The sequence below is a fragment of the Leucoraja erinacea genome, chromosome 32 (genome assembly GCF_028641065.1).
Source record: "Leucoraja erinacea ecotype New England chromosome 32, Leri_hhj_1, whole genome shotgun sequence".
Lineage (NCBI taxonomy): Eukaryota > Metazoa > Chordata > Chondrichthyes > Rajiformes > Rajidae > Leucoraja > Leucoraja erinaceus.
In genome coordinates, this window is record NC_073408.1 from 3,763,151 (window position 1) to 3,783,388 (window position 20,238).

General features: G+C 45.6%; 1 protein-coding gene across 2 annotated transcripts; it reads right to left on the reverse strand.

The window, feature by feature from the left end:
- Positions 1-1,902: 1,902 nt before the first annotated feature.
- ccdc153 (coiled-coil domain containing 153) lies at positions 1,903-19,320 on the reverse strand. 2 transcript variants are annotated; one of them, XM_055660584.1, is made up of 7 exons: positions 19,232-19,320; positions 11,684-11,759; positions 8,930-8,995; positions 8,130-8,249; positions 5,356-5,448; positions 3,973-4,103; positions 1,903-2,211 (listed from the first exon to the last, which is right to left on the reverse strand). In XM_055660584.1, the coding sequence occupies exons 1-7, from the start codon at positions 19,247-19,249 to the stop codon at positions 2,083-2,085; spliced, it is 633 nt and encodes a 210-aa protein (XP_055516559.1). In that variant the 5' UTR covers positions 19,250-19,320; the 3' UTR covers positions 1,903-2,082. The 2 variants fall into 2 exon arrangements, with proteins under 2 accessions (XP_055516559.1, XP_055516560.1); XM_055660585.1 differs by lacking the exon at positions 19,232-19,320 and adding an exon at positions 14,463-14,688.
- Between the last annotated feature and the right edge of the window lie 918 nt (positions 19,321-20,238).

Genomic DNA, 20,238 nt, shown 5'->3' on the forward strand with positions numbered 1-20,238 from the left:
AACTTTTCACGAAGTCCTGCAGTTAGTTTGGTGTTACTTGCCATCAATATTGACGTGTGGTTGGAGAATCCATCATTTATACAACTTGGCAAACAGCCAAATAGAGAGAAACCTAGGCATTCTGCAGCTAGTTAGTGTGCATTTGTGAGTTAGTATATTGTGCATGTGTGTGTGTTCATAATTTGAGAGTTCGTAGAGTTACACAGGCCGTTCAGCCCAACTCACCCATGCTGACTGAGATGCCCATCTATGCTAATCCCATTTGGCCCAAATCTTTCTAAATCTTTCCTATCCACTTCACTGTCCAAATGCCTCTTATATGATGTAATTGTGCCCACCTGTACTAGTCCCTCTGGGAGCTTGGTCTGTATATTCATCACCGTCCATGTGAAAAACCTGCCCTTCACATTCCCTTTGATTCGTTCTGCTCTCACCTTAAACCTGTATCCTTTTAACACCCCTTACCATGGGAACCAGACTCTGGGTGTCTGTCAATGCCTCTCATAATCCTGTACACCTGTACCATCTCAGCCTCCTATGTTCCAGGGAAAACAAACCATGCCTATCCAATTGCTTCTGAGAACTCAAGCCCTCCAGGCTAGTGCGAGTTTCAGAGGTTATGGGGAAAAGGCAGGAGAATGTGGTAAGGAGGGAGAGATCCATCAGCCATGATTGAATGGCAGTGTAGACTTGATGGGCCGAATGGCCTAATTCTACTCCTATCGCTTATGACTTTAATCATATGACCTTAATGATGTGAGCTCAATCATGTCGTGTGGTGAAAGTCACACAATACTTAAAAGTGCTGCCTAACTAAGGTTTGGCACGACCCCTGTGTTTCTGCTCCTGGGTTTGTTTGTGTGCAGGGTAATGAGAGAATCTGGGTGGACGACAGCGTTTAAGAAGGAACTGCAGATGCTGGAAAATCGAAGGTAGACAAAAGTGCTGGAGAAACTCAGCGGGTGCAGCAGCATCTATGGAGCGAAGGAAATAGGCAACGTTTCGGGCCGAAACCCTTCCGGGTTTCGGCCCGAAACGATGCCTATTTCCTTCAGGGTTTCGGCCCGAAACGTTGCCTATTTCCTTCAGGGTTTCGGCCCGAAATGTTGCCTATTTCCTTCAGGATTTCGGCCCGAAACGTTGCCTATTTCCTTCAGGATTTCGGCCCGAAACGTTGCCTGTTTCCTTCGCTCCATAGATGCTACTGCACCCGCTGAGTTTCTCCAGCATTTCTGTGTACCTGGGTGAACGACACATCACTCCCAGCCCAGAATGGGGAGGGAAAGGAATAGACAACAGCAAGGACCTTCCTCTGGCACAAGGAATCAAGTTTGAATAAAGAGATGTGTGATTTAATGGCAACTATCACGACTTTGAAACAATGAAAGACTATAATAATTTTCAGAACCAGAATTAAACCATGTGCTGTAATATTTAGAATCAGTTGAAATGATTTGATGTATAAAGTCCCAGCCCTTTATATTACACTCGAAAGTGAGGATTTCTTTTCTTTTCTTCCTTCTCTAATTCCTTCCCTAAGCACTTTGGGGTCAATGAAAATTGACTATAAATGTGCTATATAAATAAACTTATTATTATTATTATTATTATTATTATAAGGGTCTCTCTTCTCCCAACACTTTCCTGCATTTTCTCGACTCTTGCTTATTTTCCTTACTTCTTTTATTCCTATCTTTTTTAAAGCACAAAAAATGAAGTGGTACAACATAATGTAATAAGATATATGCGATGTATTAATTAATTTACTGTACTGCTAATAAAAATAAAATTAAAAAAAAAAAAAAAAAGTGAGGATTTCTCCAGTATATATATTGTGTAATAATTCAGATAATGCCCTGCTTGAGACAAAAATAATTCTGTACCAAACACAGATCGTTAAGTGATCAAAGAATAATAACACTTTATTTGTTGGAATACTTTTTCCTAAAACAAATTCTCTAAAAAAAAAAAAAGAGGAACTTCAGATTCATGGTCAATATCCTGACCCAGGGACACTGGGAAGTGAGTAGGTTTGTGTGGAGACAGGGACACTCGGATAGTTTCACCACTGCCACCCTTGCGCTAGATGTCCAGTGGGTTGAGCCCAAATTCAAGTAGTTTCTGCTTGTGGTCTGAGTGTAAATTTGTTGCCGCTTTCTCCCACTGCAGTCTGGCCTTCTCCATCTTGTTCAGCAGCAGGTCCAGGCTATCCTACACCAAAGGGAAGGAGGAGAGGGGTCAGTGGCCACTGCTTGCAAGCTCCCGATCTCACAGCTGCCCAGGGAAAAGAAGATCAAATAAGAATTTGTCTGTGGAATTCTCTCTCAGAGGGCGGTGGAGGCAGGTTCTCTGGGATGCTTTCAAGAGAGAGCTAGATAGGGCTCTTAAAAATAGCAGAGTCAGGGGATATGGGGAGAAGGCAGGAACGGGGTACTGATTGGGGATGATCAGCCATGATCACATTGAATGGTGGTGCTGGCTCGAAGGGCCGAATGGCCTACTCCTGCACCTCCTGCACCTATTGTCTAAGAAGATAAATAAGTGATAGGCCTGGATAGAGTGAATGCAGGGAGCATGTTTCCACTGAAGATAGGCACAAAAAGCTGGAGTAACTCAGCGGAGACAGGCAGCATCTCTGGAGAGATGGAATGGGTGATGTTTCGGGTCGAGACCCTTCTTCAGGATGTTTCCACCAGTAGGAGAGTCTCGGACCAGAGGCCACAGCCTCAGAATTAAAGGACGTACTTTTAGAACGGAGATGAGGAGGAATTTCTTTAGTCAGAGGGTGGTGAATCTGTTGAATTCATTGCCACAGAGGGCTGTGGAGGCCAAGTCATTGGATATTTTTAAGGCAGAGATAGATAGATTCTTAATTAGTACGGGTGTCAGGGATTATGGGGAGAAGGCAGGAGAATGGGGTTGAGAGGGGTAGATAGAACAGCCATGATTGAATGGTGGAGTAGGCGATGGGCCGAATGGACTAAATCTGTTCCAATAACATATATTTATGAACTTATCACCCAGTTTTAAAGTTCAATTTTCAAAAGCTTTTAGATTTTGAGGTGGAAGAGAAGACTGATGTGCTGGGCGTCCTAAAGTTGAAAGAACAAATTAGAACGTCAGGCAATATAGCTTCTTAAAACCACATTCAGCTTCTAAATGTCAGAAACTATTTCAAAGTAGAGAAATTTTGCGTTTTGAAAGGACTTGATAGGCTGGATGTAGAGATCTGTCCGTGTAGTTGGGTTATAAATGTAAAGAACTGTCAATAAATACTGAAGGGAAATTCAGTAGAAATGTCAATACCCAAAGGAACGCAAGAATTGAGAACTCGTTACAAGGTTAATTCCTGGGATGGCGGGACTGTCATATGCTGAGAGAATGGAGCAGCTGGGCTTGTACACTCTGGAATTTAGAAGGATGAAAGGTAATCTCATTGAAACATATAAGATTGTTAAGGGCTTGGACACGCTAGAGGCAGGAAACATGTTCCCGATGTTGGGGGAGTCCAGAACCAGGGGCCACAGTTTAAGAATAAGGAGTAAGCCATTTAGAACGGAGACGAAGAAACACAGAGAGTGGCCCACATCTTGGTCTTCCATGCAGCACACTGGGTGTGTTGAGCTGCTGCCTCACAGCACCAGAGACCCGGGTTCGATCCTGACTACGGGTGCTGTCTGTGCGGAGTTTGTACGTTCGCCCCGTGATTTTTGTCAGAGATCTCCGTTTTCCTCCCTCACTTCAGAGACGTACAGGTATGTAGGTTAATGGGCTTGGTGTAAATGTAAATTGTCCCTAGTTTGTGTAGGGTATTGTTAGTGTACGGGGATTGCTGGTGGGTGTGTGGTGGGACTCAGTGGGCCGAAGGGCCTGTTTCCGCGCTGTATCTCTAAACTAAACTGCATAAGCACAATTACTCCGGTCAGTACATATCCGGTCTGCACATCCTGCAGGCTGGCAGGTGATACTCACATGGAGGATGGCCTCGTATTCAGTCTCCATGTTGTCTATTTTCATCTGCAGCTCTTTGATGGTGGAATCTTTCTCGCTGATGATCTGAGCTTTCTCCTCCCGTGTCTCTGCCAGTTGCTGCTGACACGAAGCTGACATGGAGTTACAGCAGTGAATTACCTCCGAAAGACCACCCACGGCTCCAAGCTGACTCCCCTCTGCCATCAGCTGCAGCCCACCCAACACGTCGATCCGGCCTCTGCCTCAACACATTCACTCACGCACACACACACACAACCCAGCCCAACACTGCACAGCCCCAGCTAAACTGTAGCACAGCCCCAAGACAGACACAAAGTGCTGGAGTAACTCAGCGGGTCAGGCAGCATCTCTGGAGAAAAGGAACAGGTGATGTTTCAGGTCCAGACCATTCTTCGGACTGAAAGTAGAGTGGGGGGGGACTGGAGGTAGGGGAAAGCCTACCTTTGGTTTAAGGGCTGACCCTCATGTTCCTCGTGGGCAGATGGTCTAAAAGAGTGTGATCCCACTGGGAAACCTGCAGATCCTGCACTAACACAAATCATCCGCATCCAATTTTAAATGTAAATTCAAGCACTGAGTCATAGAGTGATACAGCGTGGAAACAGGCCCTTCAACCCAACTTGCCCACACCGACCAACATGTCTCATCTACACTAGTCCCACCTGCCTGTGTTTGGCTCATGTCCCTGTCCTATCCATGTACCTAACTAAATGTGTATTAAACATTGCGACAGTTCCTGCCTCAACTACCTCCTCCAGCAGCTCGTTGCGTAAACCCACCATCCTTTGTGTGGAAAAGTAGCCCCATGGCTCCCTATTACATTTCCCCCCTCACATTAAACTTATGTTCCCTGGTTCTCGATTTCCCTACTCTGGGACCTACTTTTAAAATATGTTACAAGGGATCTGAATGGCCTTTCCAGTTATGTTTAGTTCACCAAGAAAATGAAAATTCCAATTTATGGGCTGCTATACATCCTTACTCTCTCTCTCTCTCTCTCTCCTCTCTCTCTCCCTCTCTCTCTCTCTCTCTCTCTCTCTCTCTCACACACACACTCTCTCACTCTCACTCTCACACTCTCTCTCTCACTCTCTCTCTCTCTCTCACACACACACACACACACTCACACACACACACACACACACACACACACTCACACACACTCACACACACAAACACTCACACATCTCATTCACATGCACTCTCACTCACAATCTCACAGTCACACACTCTCACTCACACACACGGGAGCTCACACACACATACATTCTCACACACACTTACACACCACACACACACTCTCACGCTTGTCTCAGCATGTTACTCTCCCTGTACTCATTGTTGATACTACCTGTAACTCACTGAGTTGCTGCTGCAGGAGGCCGACCTCTATCTCCAACTGATGGACACGGAGGTCCAGGTTGGACCTCATGGTCTTGTACTGACGGGTCATATCTGGGAGATGGAGACAACAGCAGTGGTCACACGTTGTGGAGGTTGCAGTGAAGCCTTTAACATTGAACTCTTTCCTCAGGAGGTCAACCCAGATCCAATCTCCACCAGGCCCTGCACACCTTGGCTCTCCAGGAGTGGTGTGACAGTCTACTGCGGGTCTGAATCTATTGCAATAATGCAGCACGCAGGAAAAAGGGAGGGGGAAGAGTGTGGAGATATAGATGGAGGGGGGGAGGGGGCGAACTATTGATGGGAGGGAGGCTGCAACTCCCATTTCCAGCTGATGTTCAGGTCTAAGGTAGACACAACGTGCTGGAGTAAGTCAGTGGGTCAGGCAGCATCTCTAGAGAAAAGGTGTGAAAAAGATACACCTTCTAGATGCGCTGGGACACATCCTCAGTGATGTGACCTGGGGTCATCGGGTGTTTCGGGTCTCACAACATCAGACACCCTCGCCCAGGCGACCCAGCCGGGGTTGATCAGGCCCCGACTTGCGTCCCAGCAGCAACTGCCCACGGATCAGCCATCTTAGTAACCAGCAGCAACCGCCCACGGATCGGCCATCTTAGTAACCAGTCTGCAGTGGGTTGGGAGACTCTAGTGTGTGGAGGGACTGGGCTCTGTGGGGTGAGTCCTGGCCGGGCTCCTCCTGCGTCTCACCAGGTTCAAGGCCTGTGCGTCCACTGCACCTCTTTCTCCTTCTCCGAGCATTTCATTCTCGCCTGATGGATTTTTAGGCCACGGCGGTTCATTAGGCCTTTCCGCAGCTTTATTGGGTGACTTTCTCACGAAAGACACAGACTGGGGAATAGGTGACGTTTCGGGTGGAGACCCTTCTTCAGCTGGATCAGACCTGATCTTCAGGCCCACCATTTTGGATCTCCTGGTTTGAACAATCTTCTCCCTTCTGCCATCTACCCTGATCCGGAACCAATCAACCACCGTTCTATTTTTAGTTTTTAGATCTTGATCGATCGATCGCAGCAGGAATTTCAACCCATGAATCTCCTGCTGAAACAGATGACACCAATTTCACAATATTATATTCCGCCGGTCACATTCACTATCTATGATCACCCCGCAGGCAGGCCGTCGCTGTGCTCTGTACAACCTTATTTTAGCAAAATAGGCTGCCTGCGCTATCCCTTTATCTAAGCCATCTAAAATTAGTTGATGCACCAGTCCATGTGACATCCCACATGTGATCAATTGACAACCTGATAACAAACTGTTCCTTCCTCTCAGTTTCCGGCCAGTTCTCTAATACAGTCTACGCTAATATCTCAACCCCGACTCCAAGAACTCTAATGTGTAGGAAGGAACTGCAGATGCCGGTTTAAGCCGAAGATAGACACAAACTGTTGGAGTAACTCAACGGGGCAGGCAGCGTCTCTGGAGAGAAGGAATGGCTGCCGTTTCGGGTCGAGACCCTTCCTTCAGACGTCTGAGGAAGGGTCTCGATCCAAAACATCATCTATTCTTTCTCTCCAGAGAGATGCTGCCTGTCCCGCTGAGTTACCCCAGCATTTTGTGTCTATCCACGAACTCTAAGCTTGTGAAATGGTCGATGAGGAAACAACTTTTGATGCAATTTCCGCAATTATAGACTCAATATATTTCCTCAAAGTCAGTTGTTTTGTAATTAGATATCGTCTCCAGCTTTCTTACTTCCTCCTTTCTTGAATAGGGATGTCAGAATTGTGGTTTTACAACTCATGCGCATATTTCCATGATCTTTTTATTATGAGGTAGACAAAAAGGCTGGAGAAACTCAGCGGGCGCAGCAGCATCTATGGAGCGAAGGAAATAGGCAACGTTTCGGGCCAAACCCCTTCTTCAGACTAAGGAAACAGGCAACGTTTCGGGCCGAAACCCAAAGGGTTTCGGCCTGAAACGTTGCCTATTTCCTTCGCTCATCTCCAGCAAAACACTTCTGTCCCCTTATTTTAGTTAGAACTTTTCTTTGTGGGGAAGTAATTGCTTGAAGTTCTTCTCTTCTTTCCCTGATTCTCTACATAATTGGAATGTTTTATGTTTGCTACCATTTAGATATATGCAAGGGATGGTGGCGGAAGGAGATACAAGGGCGGTGTATATGAAGCTTTCAGATAGGTTCAGCTTCTAATGTCCTTAAATTGAGATTGATGGAAGCTTGCATGGCATGGAGGGATGTGGATTGCATGCAGGCAGAGAAGATTAGTTTAATTGGCATTATGCTTGGCGTGGCCATTGTGGACCGTTCTTTGGCTATACAGTTCTATGTTCCACGTGCTATGAACCTCCTCTCTGCTCCAGGTCTCTCACCACTGCCCAACTGAGATCTTCTAACTCAGTGCAGACCAGGGTCATATTTCATCACGCCCCTGCTATCTATCGTTCATCTTTCTTTCAATGCTTCATCTGAGATACCAATAGATGCAGGAGTAGGCCATTCAGCCCTTTGAGCCAGCACCGCCATTCAATGTGATCATGGCTGATCATCCCCAATTAGTACCCCGTTCCTGCCTTCTCCCCATATCCCCTGACTCCGCTATGATTAAGAGCCCTATCCAGCTTTCTCTCTTGAAAGTATCCAGAGAACCTGCCTCCAACCTGAGGCAGAGAATTCCACAGACAGTCTTCCCAAACCTTGAGCCAACATTTCCTCCCCTTCCCTCTCCCCCTGTACATTGCTTCCTTACCTGAATGAATTGACTTCTTAACAGCCTGCTCTTCTTTTAAGTCATTCTTCAGAACCTGTAGCCTTGCCTTCCATTCTTCCTTAACCAGCAAGGCCTGCCTTGCGATATCCCTTCGCAGAACTGGCATGTAGGAGATAAGAGTTTACACAGAATCTTCAGGCATTTTATTCTGGACTGATGGCAATTTGTGATGGGAGTCTAATGTAATAAATAGCAACAAAAATTAATGTAAGAGCTGAATCCTAGACTAAGCTGACAGTGACTGCCCTTCACGTCAAGAAACCATTTGTTTGAGCATACCATCAAAGTGGAAACAGGTCCTTTGGCCCAATGAGCCTGCACTGCCCAATTATCCCTGTCCCTGTCCTACAGACTAGGGACAATTTACAGAAGTCAATTAACCTGCACGTCTTGGATCGTGGGAGGAAACTGCAACACCTGGAGAAAACCCACGTGGTCACAGGGAGAAAGTAGGAACTCTGTACAGATTAGCGCCCAGAGTCAGGATTAAAGCTGAGCCTCTGGCGCTGTAAGGCAGTATCTCTCCGTACCATAATAAATTAACTGACAAATGGAAAGTTTTAAAATACTGTTTTTAACATATCCACAATCAACAAATGTACCCCCTAGGTAGGCAAAATGTACCCCCTGTTGGGAACCCTTGACCGAGAGGTCACCCATTGTCAGAGGCGCCACCTGCAGGCACTACATGGAGTTGCTGGTCCTTATTCCTCCTCCAACAATCCAACAACTAGAAATTGAGGATAAACGTTATTTTAAATGCTAGATTCTTCACTTACCTAACTGGTCCTTGAGTGATTCCACTTGATGCACACTTCGTTTGAATTTCTCTTCAATGGTGTCTCCTTTGACATGGGAAATGGCAGGCGAGGGGAGGGGAGGAGAGGAGGAGATAGGAGGGAGTCCAAGGTTGGAAGGGTTTTGAAGAACAAAGAATCAGTGGAATGGAGGCAAAAGAGCATTCATAGATTTACTTCATAAGATCACATGTCATTTGTAAATGGACTCAGTATGATATATGCTTTTACCTGTCCCAGGATCATGTTACTGACCAGAACTATTTCCTGAGGAAGAGAACCACAGAATCGACAGTACAAAAAATAAAACATACTGGTCAAAGCAATTGTTTATCCATTCGCAAGCCTCCTCCCACCCTAGTTACCCTTTTGCCAATATTGCCCTGTGTCTTCAGGATGTATCTCTGTGTCTTTGAATGATGAGAGGGATAAACAGAGTTGACGTGGATAAGCTTTTCCCATTGAGAGTAGGGAAGATTCAAACAAGAGGACATGACTTGAGAATTAAGGGACAGAAGTTTAGAGGTAACATGAGGGGGAACTTCTTTACTCAGAGAGTGGTAGCTGTGTGGAATGAGCTTCCAGTGGAAGTGGTGGAGGCAGGTTCTATTTTATCATTTAAAAATAAATTGGATAGGTATATGGACGGGAAAGGAATGGAGGGTTATGGTCTGAGTGCAGGTAGATGGGACTAGGGGAAAATAAGTGTTCGGCACGGACTTGAAGGGCCGATATGGCCTGTTTTCCATGCTGTTATGGTTATATGGTTTATCTAACATATACTTCCAATCGCCCTCTAAATGTTGCAAGGATCTTTGTTTAAATTATTCCACACGGCAGCAAGTTCCACATTATACTGTTTATTTGTTTTCTTAAGCACATTAAAGAAACAGAGAGGTGATCTTACATTCACTGATTATAGCAATTTATTGAAAATTTTGAATTGAAATCAAAATTCAAATTCCCAAACTACCTTTGACAGGATCTGACTTTGCAATCTAAATGTAAAAAACTGCATTATGTTTAAGGAGGAACTGCAGATGCTGGAAAATCGAAGGTAGACAAAAATGCTGGAGAAACTCAGAGGGTGCAGCAGCATCTATGGAACGAAGGAAATAGGCAACGTTTCGGGACGAAACGTTGCCTATTTCCTTCGCTCCATAGATGCTGCTGCACCCGCTGAGTTTCTCCAGCACTTTTGTCTACCGTAAAATACTGCATGGTGGAAATATGAAATAAAAACTAGAATATATTGACATTAAAAAGGTCAGACAGTCCCTGTGAGCAGGGAAAAGATTTGACTATAAATGTTCATTTTATTTCTCTCTCGATGGATCCTATTGGACTTCCTAAACATTTCCAGCATTTTTTATTTTGAACTCACATTACCTGTTCACAGGTATTCCTGCAACTCCAATGATTCTGTGAATCATCACTCTAACCTCTCTCCCCCTGTTCTGGTTTCGCAGGATCTCAGGCGCCTATAGGTACTTCAACTGGATGCCTCAGAGGCAACCCTGCTTACACAGCACATACATTTCAGATACATTGCATTGTAGAGACAAATAGCAAGGAAACAAGCCCTTCAGCGCAACTTGCCAATGTCAAACAAGATGTCCCATCTACACTAGTCCCAACAACCCGCGTTTGGCCAATATTACTCTAAACCTATCCTATCCATATACCTGTCTAAAAGTTTCTTAAACATTGCAATATTAACTCAAAAATTATTTTCCTGTCCTGTCCCTGCCTCTTTTGAATCTTTTATCCATTAATCTGGCAACCTCTGACTTGAATGTGATAAATGACTGGGCTTCCACAGTCCTCTGGGGGAGAGAATTCCAAAGACTAACCCCCAGAGTGAAGACATTTCTCCTCCTTTCCGTTCTAAATTGGCCACTCTTTATCTAAAGATTGTCCCTTTTTTCTAGACTCCATGGCATGGGGAAACATCTTTCCCACAACTATCCTGTTAAGACCATAAGACATAGGAGCAGAATTAGGCCACAGAGTCTGTAGTGCTATTGGATCACGGGTGATCCACTTTTCCCTCTCAACCCCACTCTCCTGCCTTTCCCCTCTAACTGGCCTGACTAATCAAGACTCCAAGACCTCAATGGATTTTGAACATTTGGTTGGTAGATATCATTGTGGTATAGTCACATTAAAACATGTTCACAGTGAGAATGATGATTAGAAAACAGTATGAAATAATACACGCAAAGAAAATCTTAAAACTATGACCGATGTAAACTGGTTTGGGAGATTTGGGAGTTAGATAGAGCTCTTAGGGCTAATGGAATCAAGGGATATGGGGAGAAGGCAGAAACGGGGTACTGATTGTGGATTATCAGCCATGATCATATTGAATGGCGGTGCAGGCTCGAAGGGCCAAATGGCCTACTCCTGCACCTATTTACTATGTTTCTATGATCATAATGAATGGTGGTGCAGGCTCGAAGGGCCGAATGGCCTACTCCTGCACCTATTTTCTATGTTTCTATGTAATATTTTTTATCGGTGCTGTGGAAGGTGTGTGTGAGGGTGCAACAATCCATCTGTATATATGTATATATGTATGTAGCGCCGCAGGTGCACCTATTCCCGCCCCCATCCCCCCCCCCCCCCCTTCTCCCTTCTGGTTTTATTTTTTTTTCTGTTTGTGTGCTAAATTGTATGTATGCACTGGTGCAACAAGACATTGGCCTGGATGTTGTCATTTATTCCGATCATTACCTTCGGATGCTTTCTTCTTCCCTTTCTTCACCTTTCCCTTGGCCTTAGGCGGCATTTTCCAAGGACTGAACCGAACCTGCAAAGAATCAGTGAGGACATCAGAGGGGGGAGATGACAAGTAGGCAATTAGTTGAATGTAACAATAATATAAATCAGCATGTCTAACTATGGCAAATGAGCTCGAAGCTCTTGCCCTTCTCAATGTAAAAATTGTGAATACAATTATTTTATTTTTAGTTTAGTTTATTGTCACGTGTAGCCAGATAGATGCTGCTGAGGTAGTGCTAAATAATTGGAGTTGATTATCACATAACTATTAAACCATTGACCAAAGTGAATATACAGATTCCATTTCTATTTCAACAATTACAGATAATCTGAGAATTGTAAATTTGTTTATGAGAGCTTTCTTTATGCAAACTAACTACCTCAAGTTCACTAAGGACAACTAGGGTTATACAGTCATAGAGTGATACAGTGCGGAAACAGGCCCTTTGGCCCAACTTGCCCACACCGGCCAACATGTCCCAGCTACACTAGTCCCATCTGCCCATATCCCTCCAAACCTGTCCTATAACACTTGTCTAACTGTTTCTGAAATGTTGGGATAGTCCCAGCCTCAACTACCTCCTCCGGCAGCTTGTTCCATACACCCACCACCCTTTGTGTGAACAGGTTACCCCTCAGATTCCTATTCAATCCTTTCCCCTTCACCTTAAACCTATGTCCTCTGGTCCTCAATTCCCCTACTCTGGGCAAGAGATTCTGCATCTACCCGATCTATTCCTCTCATGATTTTTTACACCTCAATAAGATCACCCCTCATCCTCCTGTGCTCCAAGGAATAGAGTCCCAGCCTGTTCAACCTCTCCCTATAGTTCAGACCCTCTATTCCTGACAACATCCTAATAAAAGTCCTGGCAACATCCTTGTTAAAATATACATAAAATAACTCTTTAAGGAGAGGTGGTTAAATTATCCAAAAGCAGAACTCCTGAGATTGTGTAAATTGATAAATAAGTGTATGACTTTTTTTACACATCTTGTTTTAGAAACTTCTGCCTTCTGTTGATGTCCTGCACCCTGTTGATTAATAACATGGCAAAGAAAATACTGTAGTGTGATGGTTAATTACTGCACTGGTATCTAGGGGAATGGACAATTGATTTGGAAATGTTAGTTTAAACCTCACTACAAAGTTGCGGAATTTACTTTCAATTAATTCAATTGTAACCGTGAAGCTATCAAATTGTTATTTTGTTCTCTGTCCATAAAACTACCAAAGGTATTAACAGATCAATAGTCCACTGTATTTCTCGGAAGGGAAGCTGCCACCCTTGATCGCTCTGGTTCTATGAATGCTTACACTTGCCAATAAACCATCAAGGCAGTGGTGTGAAGGTATGATTGTTGATTTCTCTAATTTCAAGTAACCCCTGCAATCCCCTCTCCCATTATAGTCATCCTACTAGTTCCACTGTTCACACCCCTTTGTTATCACCTCTTCCCCAGCTAACAATGGGCCATTGTGGGCTCCACCCTTCCTTGGCCACCTGTTGCTGGCCCTGATTTGTTCTGTCCTTTTCTTACCTCCACTTTCAGTCTAAAGAATCTCGACCCGATGCGTCACCCATCCTTTCTCTCAAGAGATGCTGCCTGACCCACTGAGTTACTCCAGTACTTTGTGTCTATCTTTTGTTTGAACCAGCGTCTGCAGTTCCTTTCCACATATCAGTGGTCGGCCCTGGCAAGGTACAGTGTTTAGTTAATCATTAGGCTTTAGAGATGCTGCGTGGAAACAGGCCCTTCAGCCCACTGAGTCCGTGCCGACCACTAGCTCTGTCCTGCACACAAGAGACAATTTCCAGAAGCCGATTAACCTAAAAACCTGCACGTCCTTGGATTGTGTGAGGAAACCCACGCGATCACAGGGAGAACGTACACACTCCGTACAATAGACAATAGGTGCAGGAGGAGGCCATTTGGCCCTTCGAGCCAGCTCCGCCATTCAATGTGATCATGGCTGATCATCCCCAATCAGTACCCCGTTCCTGCCTTCTCCCCATATCCCCTGACTTCGCTATTTTTAAGAGCCCTATCTAGCTCCCTCTTGAAAGCATCCAGAGAACCTGCCTCCACTGCCCTCTGAGGCAGAGAATTCCACAGACTCACCACTCTCTGTGAGAAAAAGTGTTTCCTCATCTCCATTCTAAATGGCTTACTCCTTATTCTTAAACTGTGGCCCCTGCTTCTGGACTCCCCCAACATCGGGAACATGTTTCCTGCCTCTAGTGTGTCCAAGCCCTTAACAGTCTTATATGTTTCAATGCAGACAGCCCCCGTACAGACAGCACCCGTGGTCAGGATCGAACCCGGGTCTCTGGTGCTGTAAGGCAGCAACTCTACCGCTGCACCACTGTGCCACCTGTCAATCTGCTTTCCCTATCTACATACATTTTTATTCAGATATTTTAAAAAACATAAAAAAACAAGCGAAAAAGTAATTTTATTAAAATATTGAATCTCAAAAAAAAAAAAATCAGAACCACATCTTTGGAAGTTGTAGAAAACTATTTATAGCACAGCTTGGAAATGTTTGCAGTTCTAAAATAAATATTCACACCAAGCCAGCCAGTGGTATTGATATGACTACACCCCGACCTGAACCAGCAACTGGTCTGTTGTTTTCACACCTGATTCTTCCACATATCCTCTCCCCTGACTCTCAGGCTGAGTAAATGCCACGAGCAGACGTCTCGACATGAAACGTCACCTGTACCTTTTCTCCAGAGATGCTGCCTGACCCGCTGAGTTACTCCAGATGTTTGTGTCTATAGTCGGTGTAAAGCAGCACCTGCAGTCCCTTCCTGCACGCCCCGTGTAGCTAATTCAGAAGGGAGTGCCGGGGCACCGGTCAGTGGCTGCTCCTGGATGCCCCATCCAGCCGGCACAAGGGAGAGAGGGAGGGAGGGACGGGATCCAGGCACCAATGTTTGATGTTGCTAAGCAGCATAAGCGCCGGTTGCCTGGATACTGCAGCTTGACACAAGCTCTGCTACAGTCCGATGGCCATCTTTCAGGCTGGCGGATGTTGCACAGTCTCTCAGGCGCTGGTCGCCTCCATAGTCAGTCGGTGGATAAAGGAATACAGCAATGCGTGGAAGGAACACGAAACGGGCTCTTCCGTATCAAATAAATATGTCACAGCTAAATAAAAGCGTTTGTGCATTAGTTTCATACCAGCTTAATAATATTCAACATTGAATATATTTGATAAATATGTATACCGGAATATTCCACAAAACCATTTTGTTTCAATAGATTGTCTGAAGATAGACACAAAACGCTGGCGTAACTCAGCGGGACAGGCAGCATCTCTGGAAGAGTAGGAATGGGTGACGTTTTGGTTGAGACCCTTCTTCAGACTGGATTCTTCAGATCTCTGGTGACTTGACATAACATGGAGATCTCTGGAGACTTGGTTAGTACGGGTGTCAAGGGTTATAGAGAGATGGCAGGAGAATGGGGTTGAGAAGGAAAGATAGATCAGCCATGATTGAATGGTGGAGTAGACTAAATGATCATCTGAGTTGGATGATCAGCCATGATCATATTGAATGGCGGTGCAGACTCGAAGGGCCGAATGGCCTACTCCTGCACCTAATTTCTATGTTTCTATGTTAAATGGGCCGAGTGGCCTAATTCTTCTCCTAGAACCTATGAACATTGGGATCTCTGGAGATGTTATCCCCTGGAGATCCATGGAGATCTGACATCACCTGAAGATCTATGGACTCTTGCCATCCATTTCCAGAATTATATGTTTCTCTTTCCAACATTTCAGACTTCGACCAGCTGTCTTAATCAATTGGTTGACCTGCAGCCCATTCTATGGTTCAGAACTATTTTTTAATTCGCTCAAAATGAACCTAATCTAAAGAACATATCCGATTTCATGTCAGTCTACTTGCTTTATGCGGAAGTCTTTAGGGGATAAATTAGATGCATCTCTTATCACTGTTTTATCTCCCCCTCTCTCTCCCCCTCTCGCTCTCTCTCCACACACTCTCTTCCCCCTCTCTCCCACCTCACTCTCCCCCCTCTCCTCTCTCCCTCCCTCCCCCTCTCTCCCCCCATCTCCCTCTCCCCATTCTCTACCCCTCTCTCTCTACCCCCTCTCTCCCCCCTCTCTCTCTCTCCCCCCTGTCTCTCTGTCTCCTTCCCCTCTCTCTCTCCCCTTCTCTTTGAGAGTCTCTGTCCCTTCGGCACAGAGACTCTCACGGCACAACACTTCAGACGCCTCCGACGGCCCGGGACTTGCACTGAGGCTGCTCCATGGCCAGAGCTGCAGCAAGCGACTCGCCAGCCCCACAAACACTCGCCAGCCCGGCAAACACTCACGAGCCCCGGCTCCCCATCTGCATCTGTGTCTGCCGCTGTTTCTGCTTTCATCCCTCCCTCAGCCCCGGCTCTCAAACACCCGCGGCCCACACAGTTTATATGAGTTTTTTAATTTTCGTTGATCACAGAATTTCTCACGACAGAACGTGAGCAATTTGTGATCAGCGTGAGAGCGTGAGAATTTGCCCAAATGTGTGATTCTCACGCTCAAAGCATGAGAGCTGACAGCCCTGGTTAATGTACATCCAAATTTAGTACAATGAAGCCTTTCAAAGAAAATTTGTGTCAAATCAAAGTGAAACCAACCAAATAATGTGGTTGGCCTTTTCTTCGTTATCCACTACCATCTCTGTAAACCATTCTGTAGAGTCACACTGAAAGTAACGTATAAAGGGGAGTTTCACTTAACTTAACATTGTGGACCAGAAGGCCTGTTCCTATGATGTACTGTTATATATTCTATGAGAAGAGGGCAAGGGGTTTATGGATTCATTTCAAACAAACAAATTAGAAGCAGATGTAAAATTCTTGGTCCCTTTAACCAACTTGGCCATTTAAGAAAATCTTATGTGATTAGATTATGACCTCAACTCCGCATTTTAACTTCCCCTTCTTATCCATCTCTGCCTTAAACATTTTGAAAGATTCCACTTCCATCGCCTTCTAAGAAAAAGAGTGCAAAAACTGACAACCCTCTGACGGAAAGTTCATTTTATCTCTGCATTTAACAAGGGGGAGGGGCTTAATTTTAGATTGTGATCCACTGCACTAGATTCCCCGACAAGAGAAAACATTCCATCCATTTTACTTGCTGTAGCTACACACCAGTTTTTTTTTTGCCAATTATGCACTAAAATATCCAGATCTGTGCATTCTCTCACCATTTAGGTAATCTGCTTTTGTTTTTAACTTTTCATTCCAAGATGCTGTATTTCATGTGTTGCCATAATATCTGCCAGATTTCTACCCAGTTTTAACCTATTGCTTCATACTCTAAATCCTTCTCTGTCTGATCATGCAGATTGCATAGCTATTTTTCGCTCTCTATTTATGACCCTTGTGAGTCGATGACTCATTTATTTTCATTATGTTTCACTAAATGCGAACACATCCTCTTGCACTTCCTCTTCGGAAGCTGCTGAAACCTCTCATGAAATTATACATTGGTGATTGGGTTACCTATTCTGTCTCCTCTCTTACTTTAGCCAGAATTATATTGAAATAAATTACAGAATTAATATTCCAATGTTCAATTGTACCATTACTCCATTCCTCTTATTTGGTACATTGCCTCATTCACATATAACATATGCTAAAAGTTTTAGATTGTTACTAAGAGGGAATACTGTGCTTCCATGAATTTGAAAGGACAAAGCAGATTTATACTAATTAATCTCATGTGATATTGCACAATGTAAAGTGGGGTGAAATATCACCTTAGTGGTAGTGGGTTAAAGGAAAAGGGGATAATGGGTCAAGTCCAATACATTTGCCTTTCTACTATAATGCAGTCTGTGCATATCATTTTATAATCACCTATTTGCATAAAGTAATTTACGAAGCAGCCAGGATTCTCTGCAGTGATAGTTTATGAATGAATGAATGAATACGTTTATTGTCATTTCACAATACTGTGCAATGAAATTCCATTACATCTCCTCCGGTTAAAAAAAAATACAAACACGACAACCATTGACACATATGTACACTTATTAGTAAAATATGGGGAGAACGTACAAGCTCCGTACAGACAGCACACATAGTCAGCATCAAACACAGGTCTCTGGAGCTGCAAGACAACAACTCTACCGCTGTGCCACCTTTTTTTTCCCTTTTTCAACTGCCTTTTTCGTTGCCTGCCACCTGTCCATTTTGCTCCACGGATACTGCCTGGCCTATTGAGTTCTGCCAACACTTTGTGTTTTACTCAAGAATACAATTTATTGTGTCTGGCTATAGCTAACTAGGTGCTATGTTCCATGTATTGCAACAGTGACTTCTGTAAAATGCTTCTCTGATGCTCCATTAGTTTGCACAAAAGGATCGACAAATCTTTCCTGTAATTTTGTAAATTCTCTGATTGGCAGAAATCATAAGCACAGTGTACAACTCATTAGAGGTGCTGGGAAGGCTGCTGTGGATCATTTCCCTCCACAGATGTTGACTAACCCCTAGTTCCTCCAGCACTTCTGTTTTTTTAAGCTCAAGAGCGCAGCGTCTGCAGCCTCTCATTTCTCTTGGTTTGCACTTCTGCTTATATTGGAAAAAAACACCCACAAAGTGCTGGAGCAAATAAGCGGGTCAGGCAGCACCCTCGTCCCCACTCTCTCCCCCAACTTTATATACTTTTATATACTTTAAATACATTTATTTGTGTTGAATTTGGTAGTGTTCACAGAAATATCATTCGACCCTTGTCATCTGGCCTCCTGGGGAGATATCCCTTCCCTCATTTGAGGGGAATCTCCACCACACTCTAACCCCCAACAAACATTAGCAGAAGGACCCTAGTCTGTGGTCCTCCTCCACAGAGCCTTGGCTTTGGCTGCACCAAGTTTCAATGCGTCACTCAGCACATACTTGTGCAATCAGTCGTCAACGTTCCTGACCAACATCTCGCTCAGCTGAGAAATCAACAAGGTTCAGACAGAGCAAAGAGCTTCTTTCACTGAGTTGATTACCCTCCAGCGGCACTTGATGCCAGCCTCTGAATGTGTCTCTGGGAACAGTCCGTAAATCAGAGAGTCCTCTGTTAAGGACCGGTTCGGGAGAAACTGTGACAAGGACCCTTCCATCATTCTCCAGACTCTCTTTGCAAATGCACTCTTTAAAGAGGTGGGCAATCGTCTCCTATCCATAGCAGCCATCCCGACGGTAGCGGGTACAGGTTGTAAAATTACAACGGTGCACTGAGGATTTGACGGGGACCTCCTCACCAGCAACCAGGCAAGGTCTTGGTGCTTGTTGGCGAGTTCTGGAGATGAGCCATTTCGCCAGACAAGTTGGGCAGTCTGCTCAGGGAACCACGCCACTGGATCCATTGAGTCCTTTTCCCGCCTTGTCTGCAGGATGTTCTGTACTGACCACTGCCCGATTACGCCAGCACTTTTGTGTGTGTGTTATTGTGCAAACCAGCACCTGCAGTACCTTGAGTGACTCAAGCATTTTGTATCCATCTTCTTGTGCCTTGCTTCTGTTGACATGCCAGTCTCCTCCCCATCCTCTCTCCCTCCACCCCACCCCTCAACCTTCCCTCTCCTTCCACCTCCCCCCCTCTCTCCACCCTTCCCCTCATCCCCTCTCCCACCACCTCCTTCCCTCTCCTTTGATGTCCTCTCCCTTCACCCTCTCCCCTCCTCCACCACCACCTCTTCTTCCACCCTCTCCCTTCACCCGACTCCCTCTCCTCCTCCCCTCATCACCTCCCTCCCTCCATTTCTCCCTTCACTTCCTCCCCTTTCTTCATGCCCTCCATCGCCCCCTCACCTTCCATTCCCTCATCACCTCCCCCCTCTCTTTCACCCTTTCCCTAGGACGACAGATAGCACCTCTCCCTAAGAGTTCCCCTCCCGGAAGGTAGCCGGTTCCCCCCTTCTCATACCGTTGTGTCCTTGGGCCCTTCACCCCCACCCCCACATCACGGCGGCAGGCCGCGGGCACACCGACGCCCTGTGTCTCCCCAAGGGAGATGCTCCATTTCGTTGTCTCACCTCCTGACCCCCTCATCACATTCCTTTTTTTTTTTTCTCTTTCCTCCTCCCCTCACCCATCCTCACCTCCCCCCCTCTCCCTCCATTCTCCCCTTCACCTCCTCCCCCCATCACACCCCCCCCCCTCTCCTCATCCCTCCTCCCCTTTCCTCATCCCCTCCCCATCATCATCCCCTCCCCTCATCCCCTCCCCTCATCACCTCCCCTCATCACCTCCCCCCCTCTCCCTCCATTCCTCCCTCACCCCCTCCCCTCATCACCTCCTCCCCTCATCACCTCCTCCCCATCATCCCCCCCTCTCATCCCCTTCCTCCCTCCCTTCCTCCCAATGACATCCAGCTTTTGTTCTGCTCCAGGCAGCCCTGCCAGCGTGAATGATGGCGCCGCGCGCAGGCGCACACTCTCTCTCCCACCCCCCCCCCCCCCCCTTCCCCGGGTTGTCCC

Bases quoted from the DNA above. Each gene is read 5' to 3' on its own strand.
- ccdc153 (XM_055660584.1), bottom strand. The intron at 8,250-8,929 runs GTAAGTGAAGAA...CCTACATGCCAG, and splicing joins ATCACTCAAGGACCAGTTAG to TTCTGCGAAGGGATATCGCA. The intron at 4,104-5,355 runs GTGAGTTACAGG...ACTCCATGTCAG, and splicing joins CCTCCTGCAGCAGCAACTCA to CTTCGTGTCAGCAGCAACTG.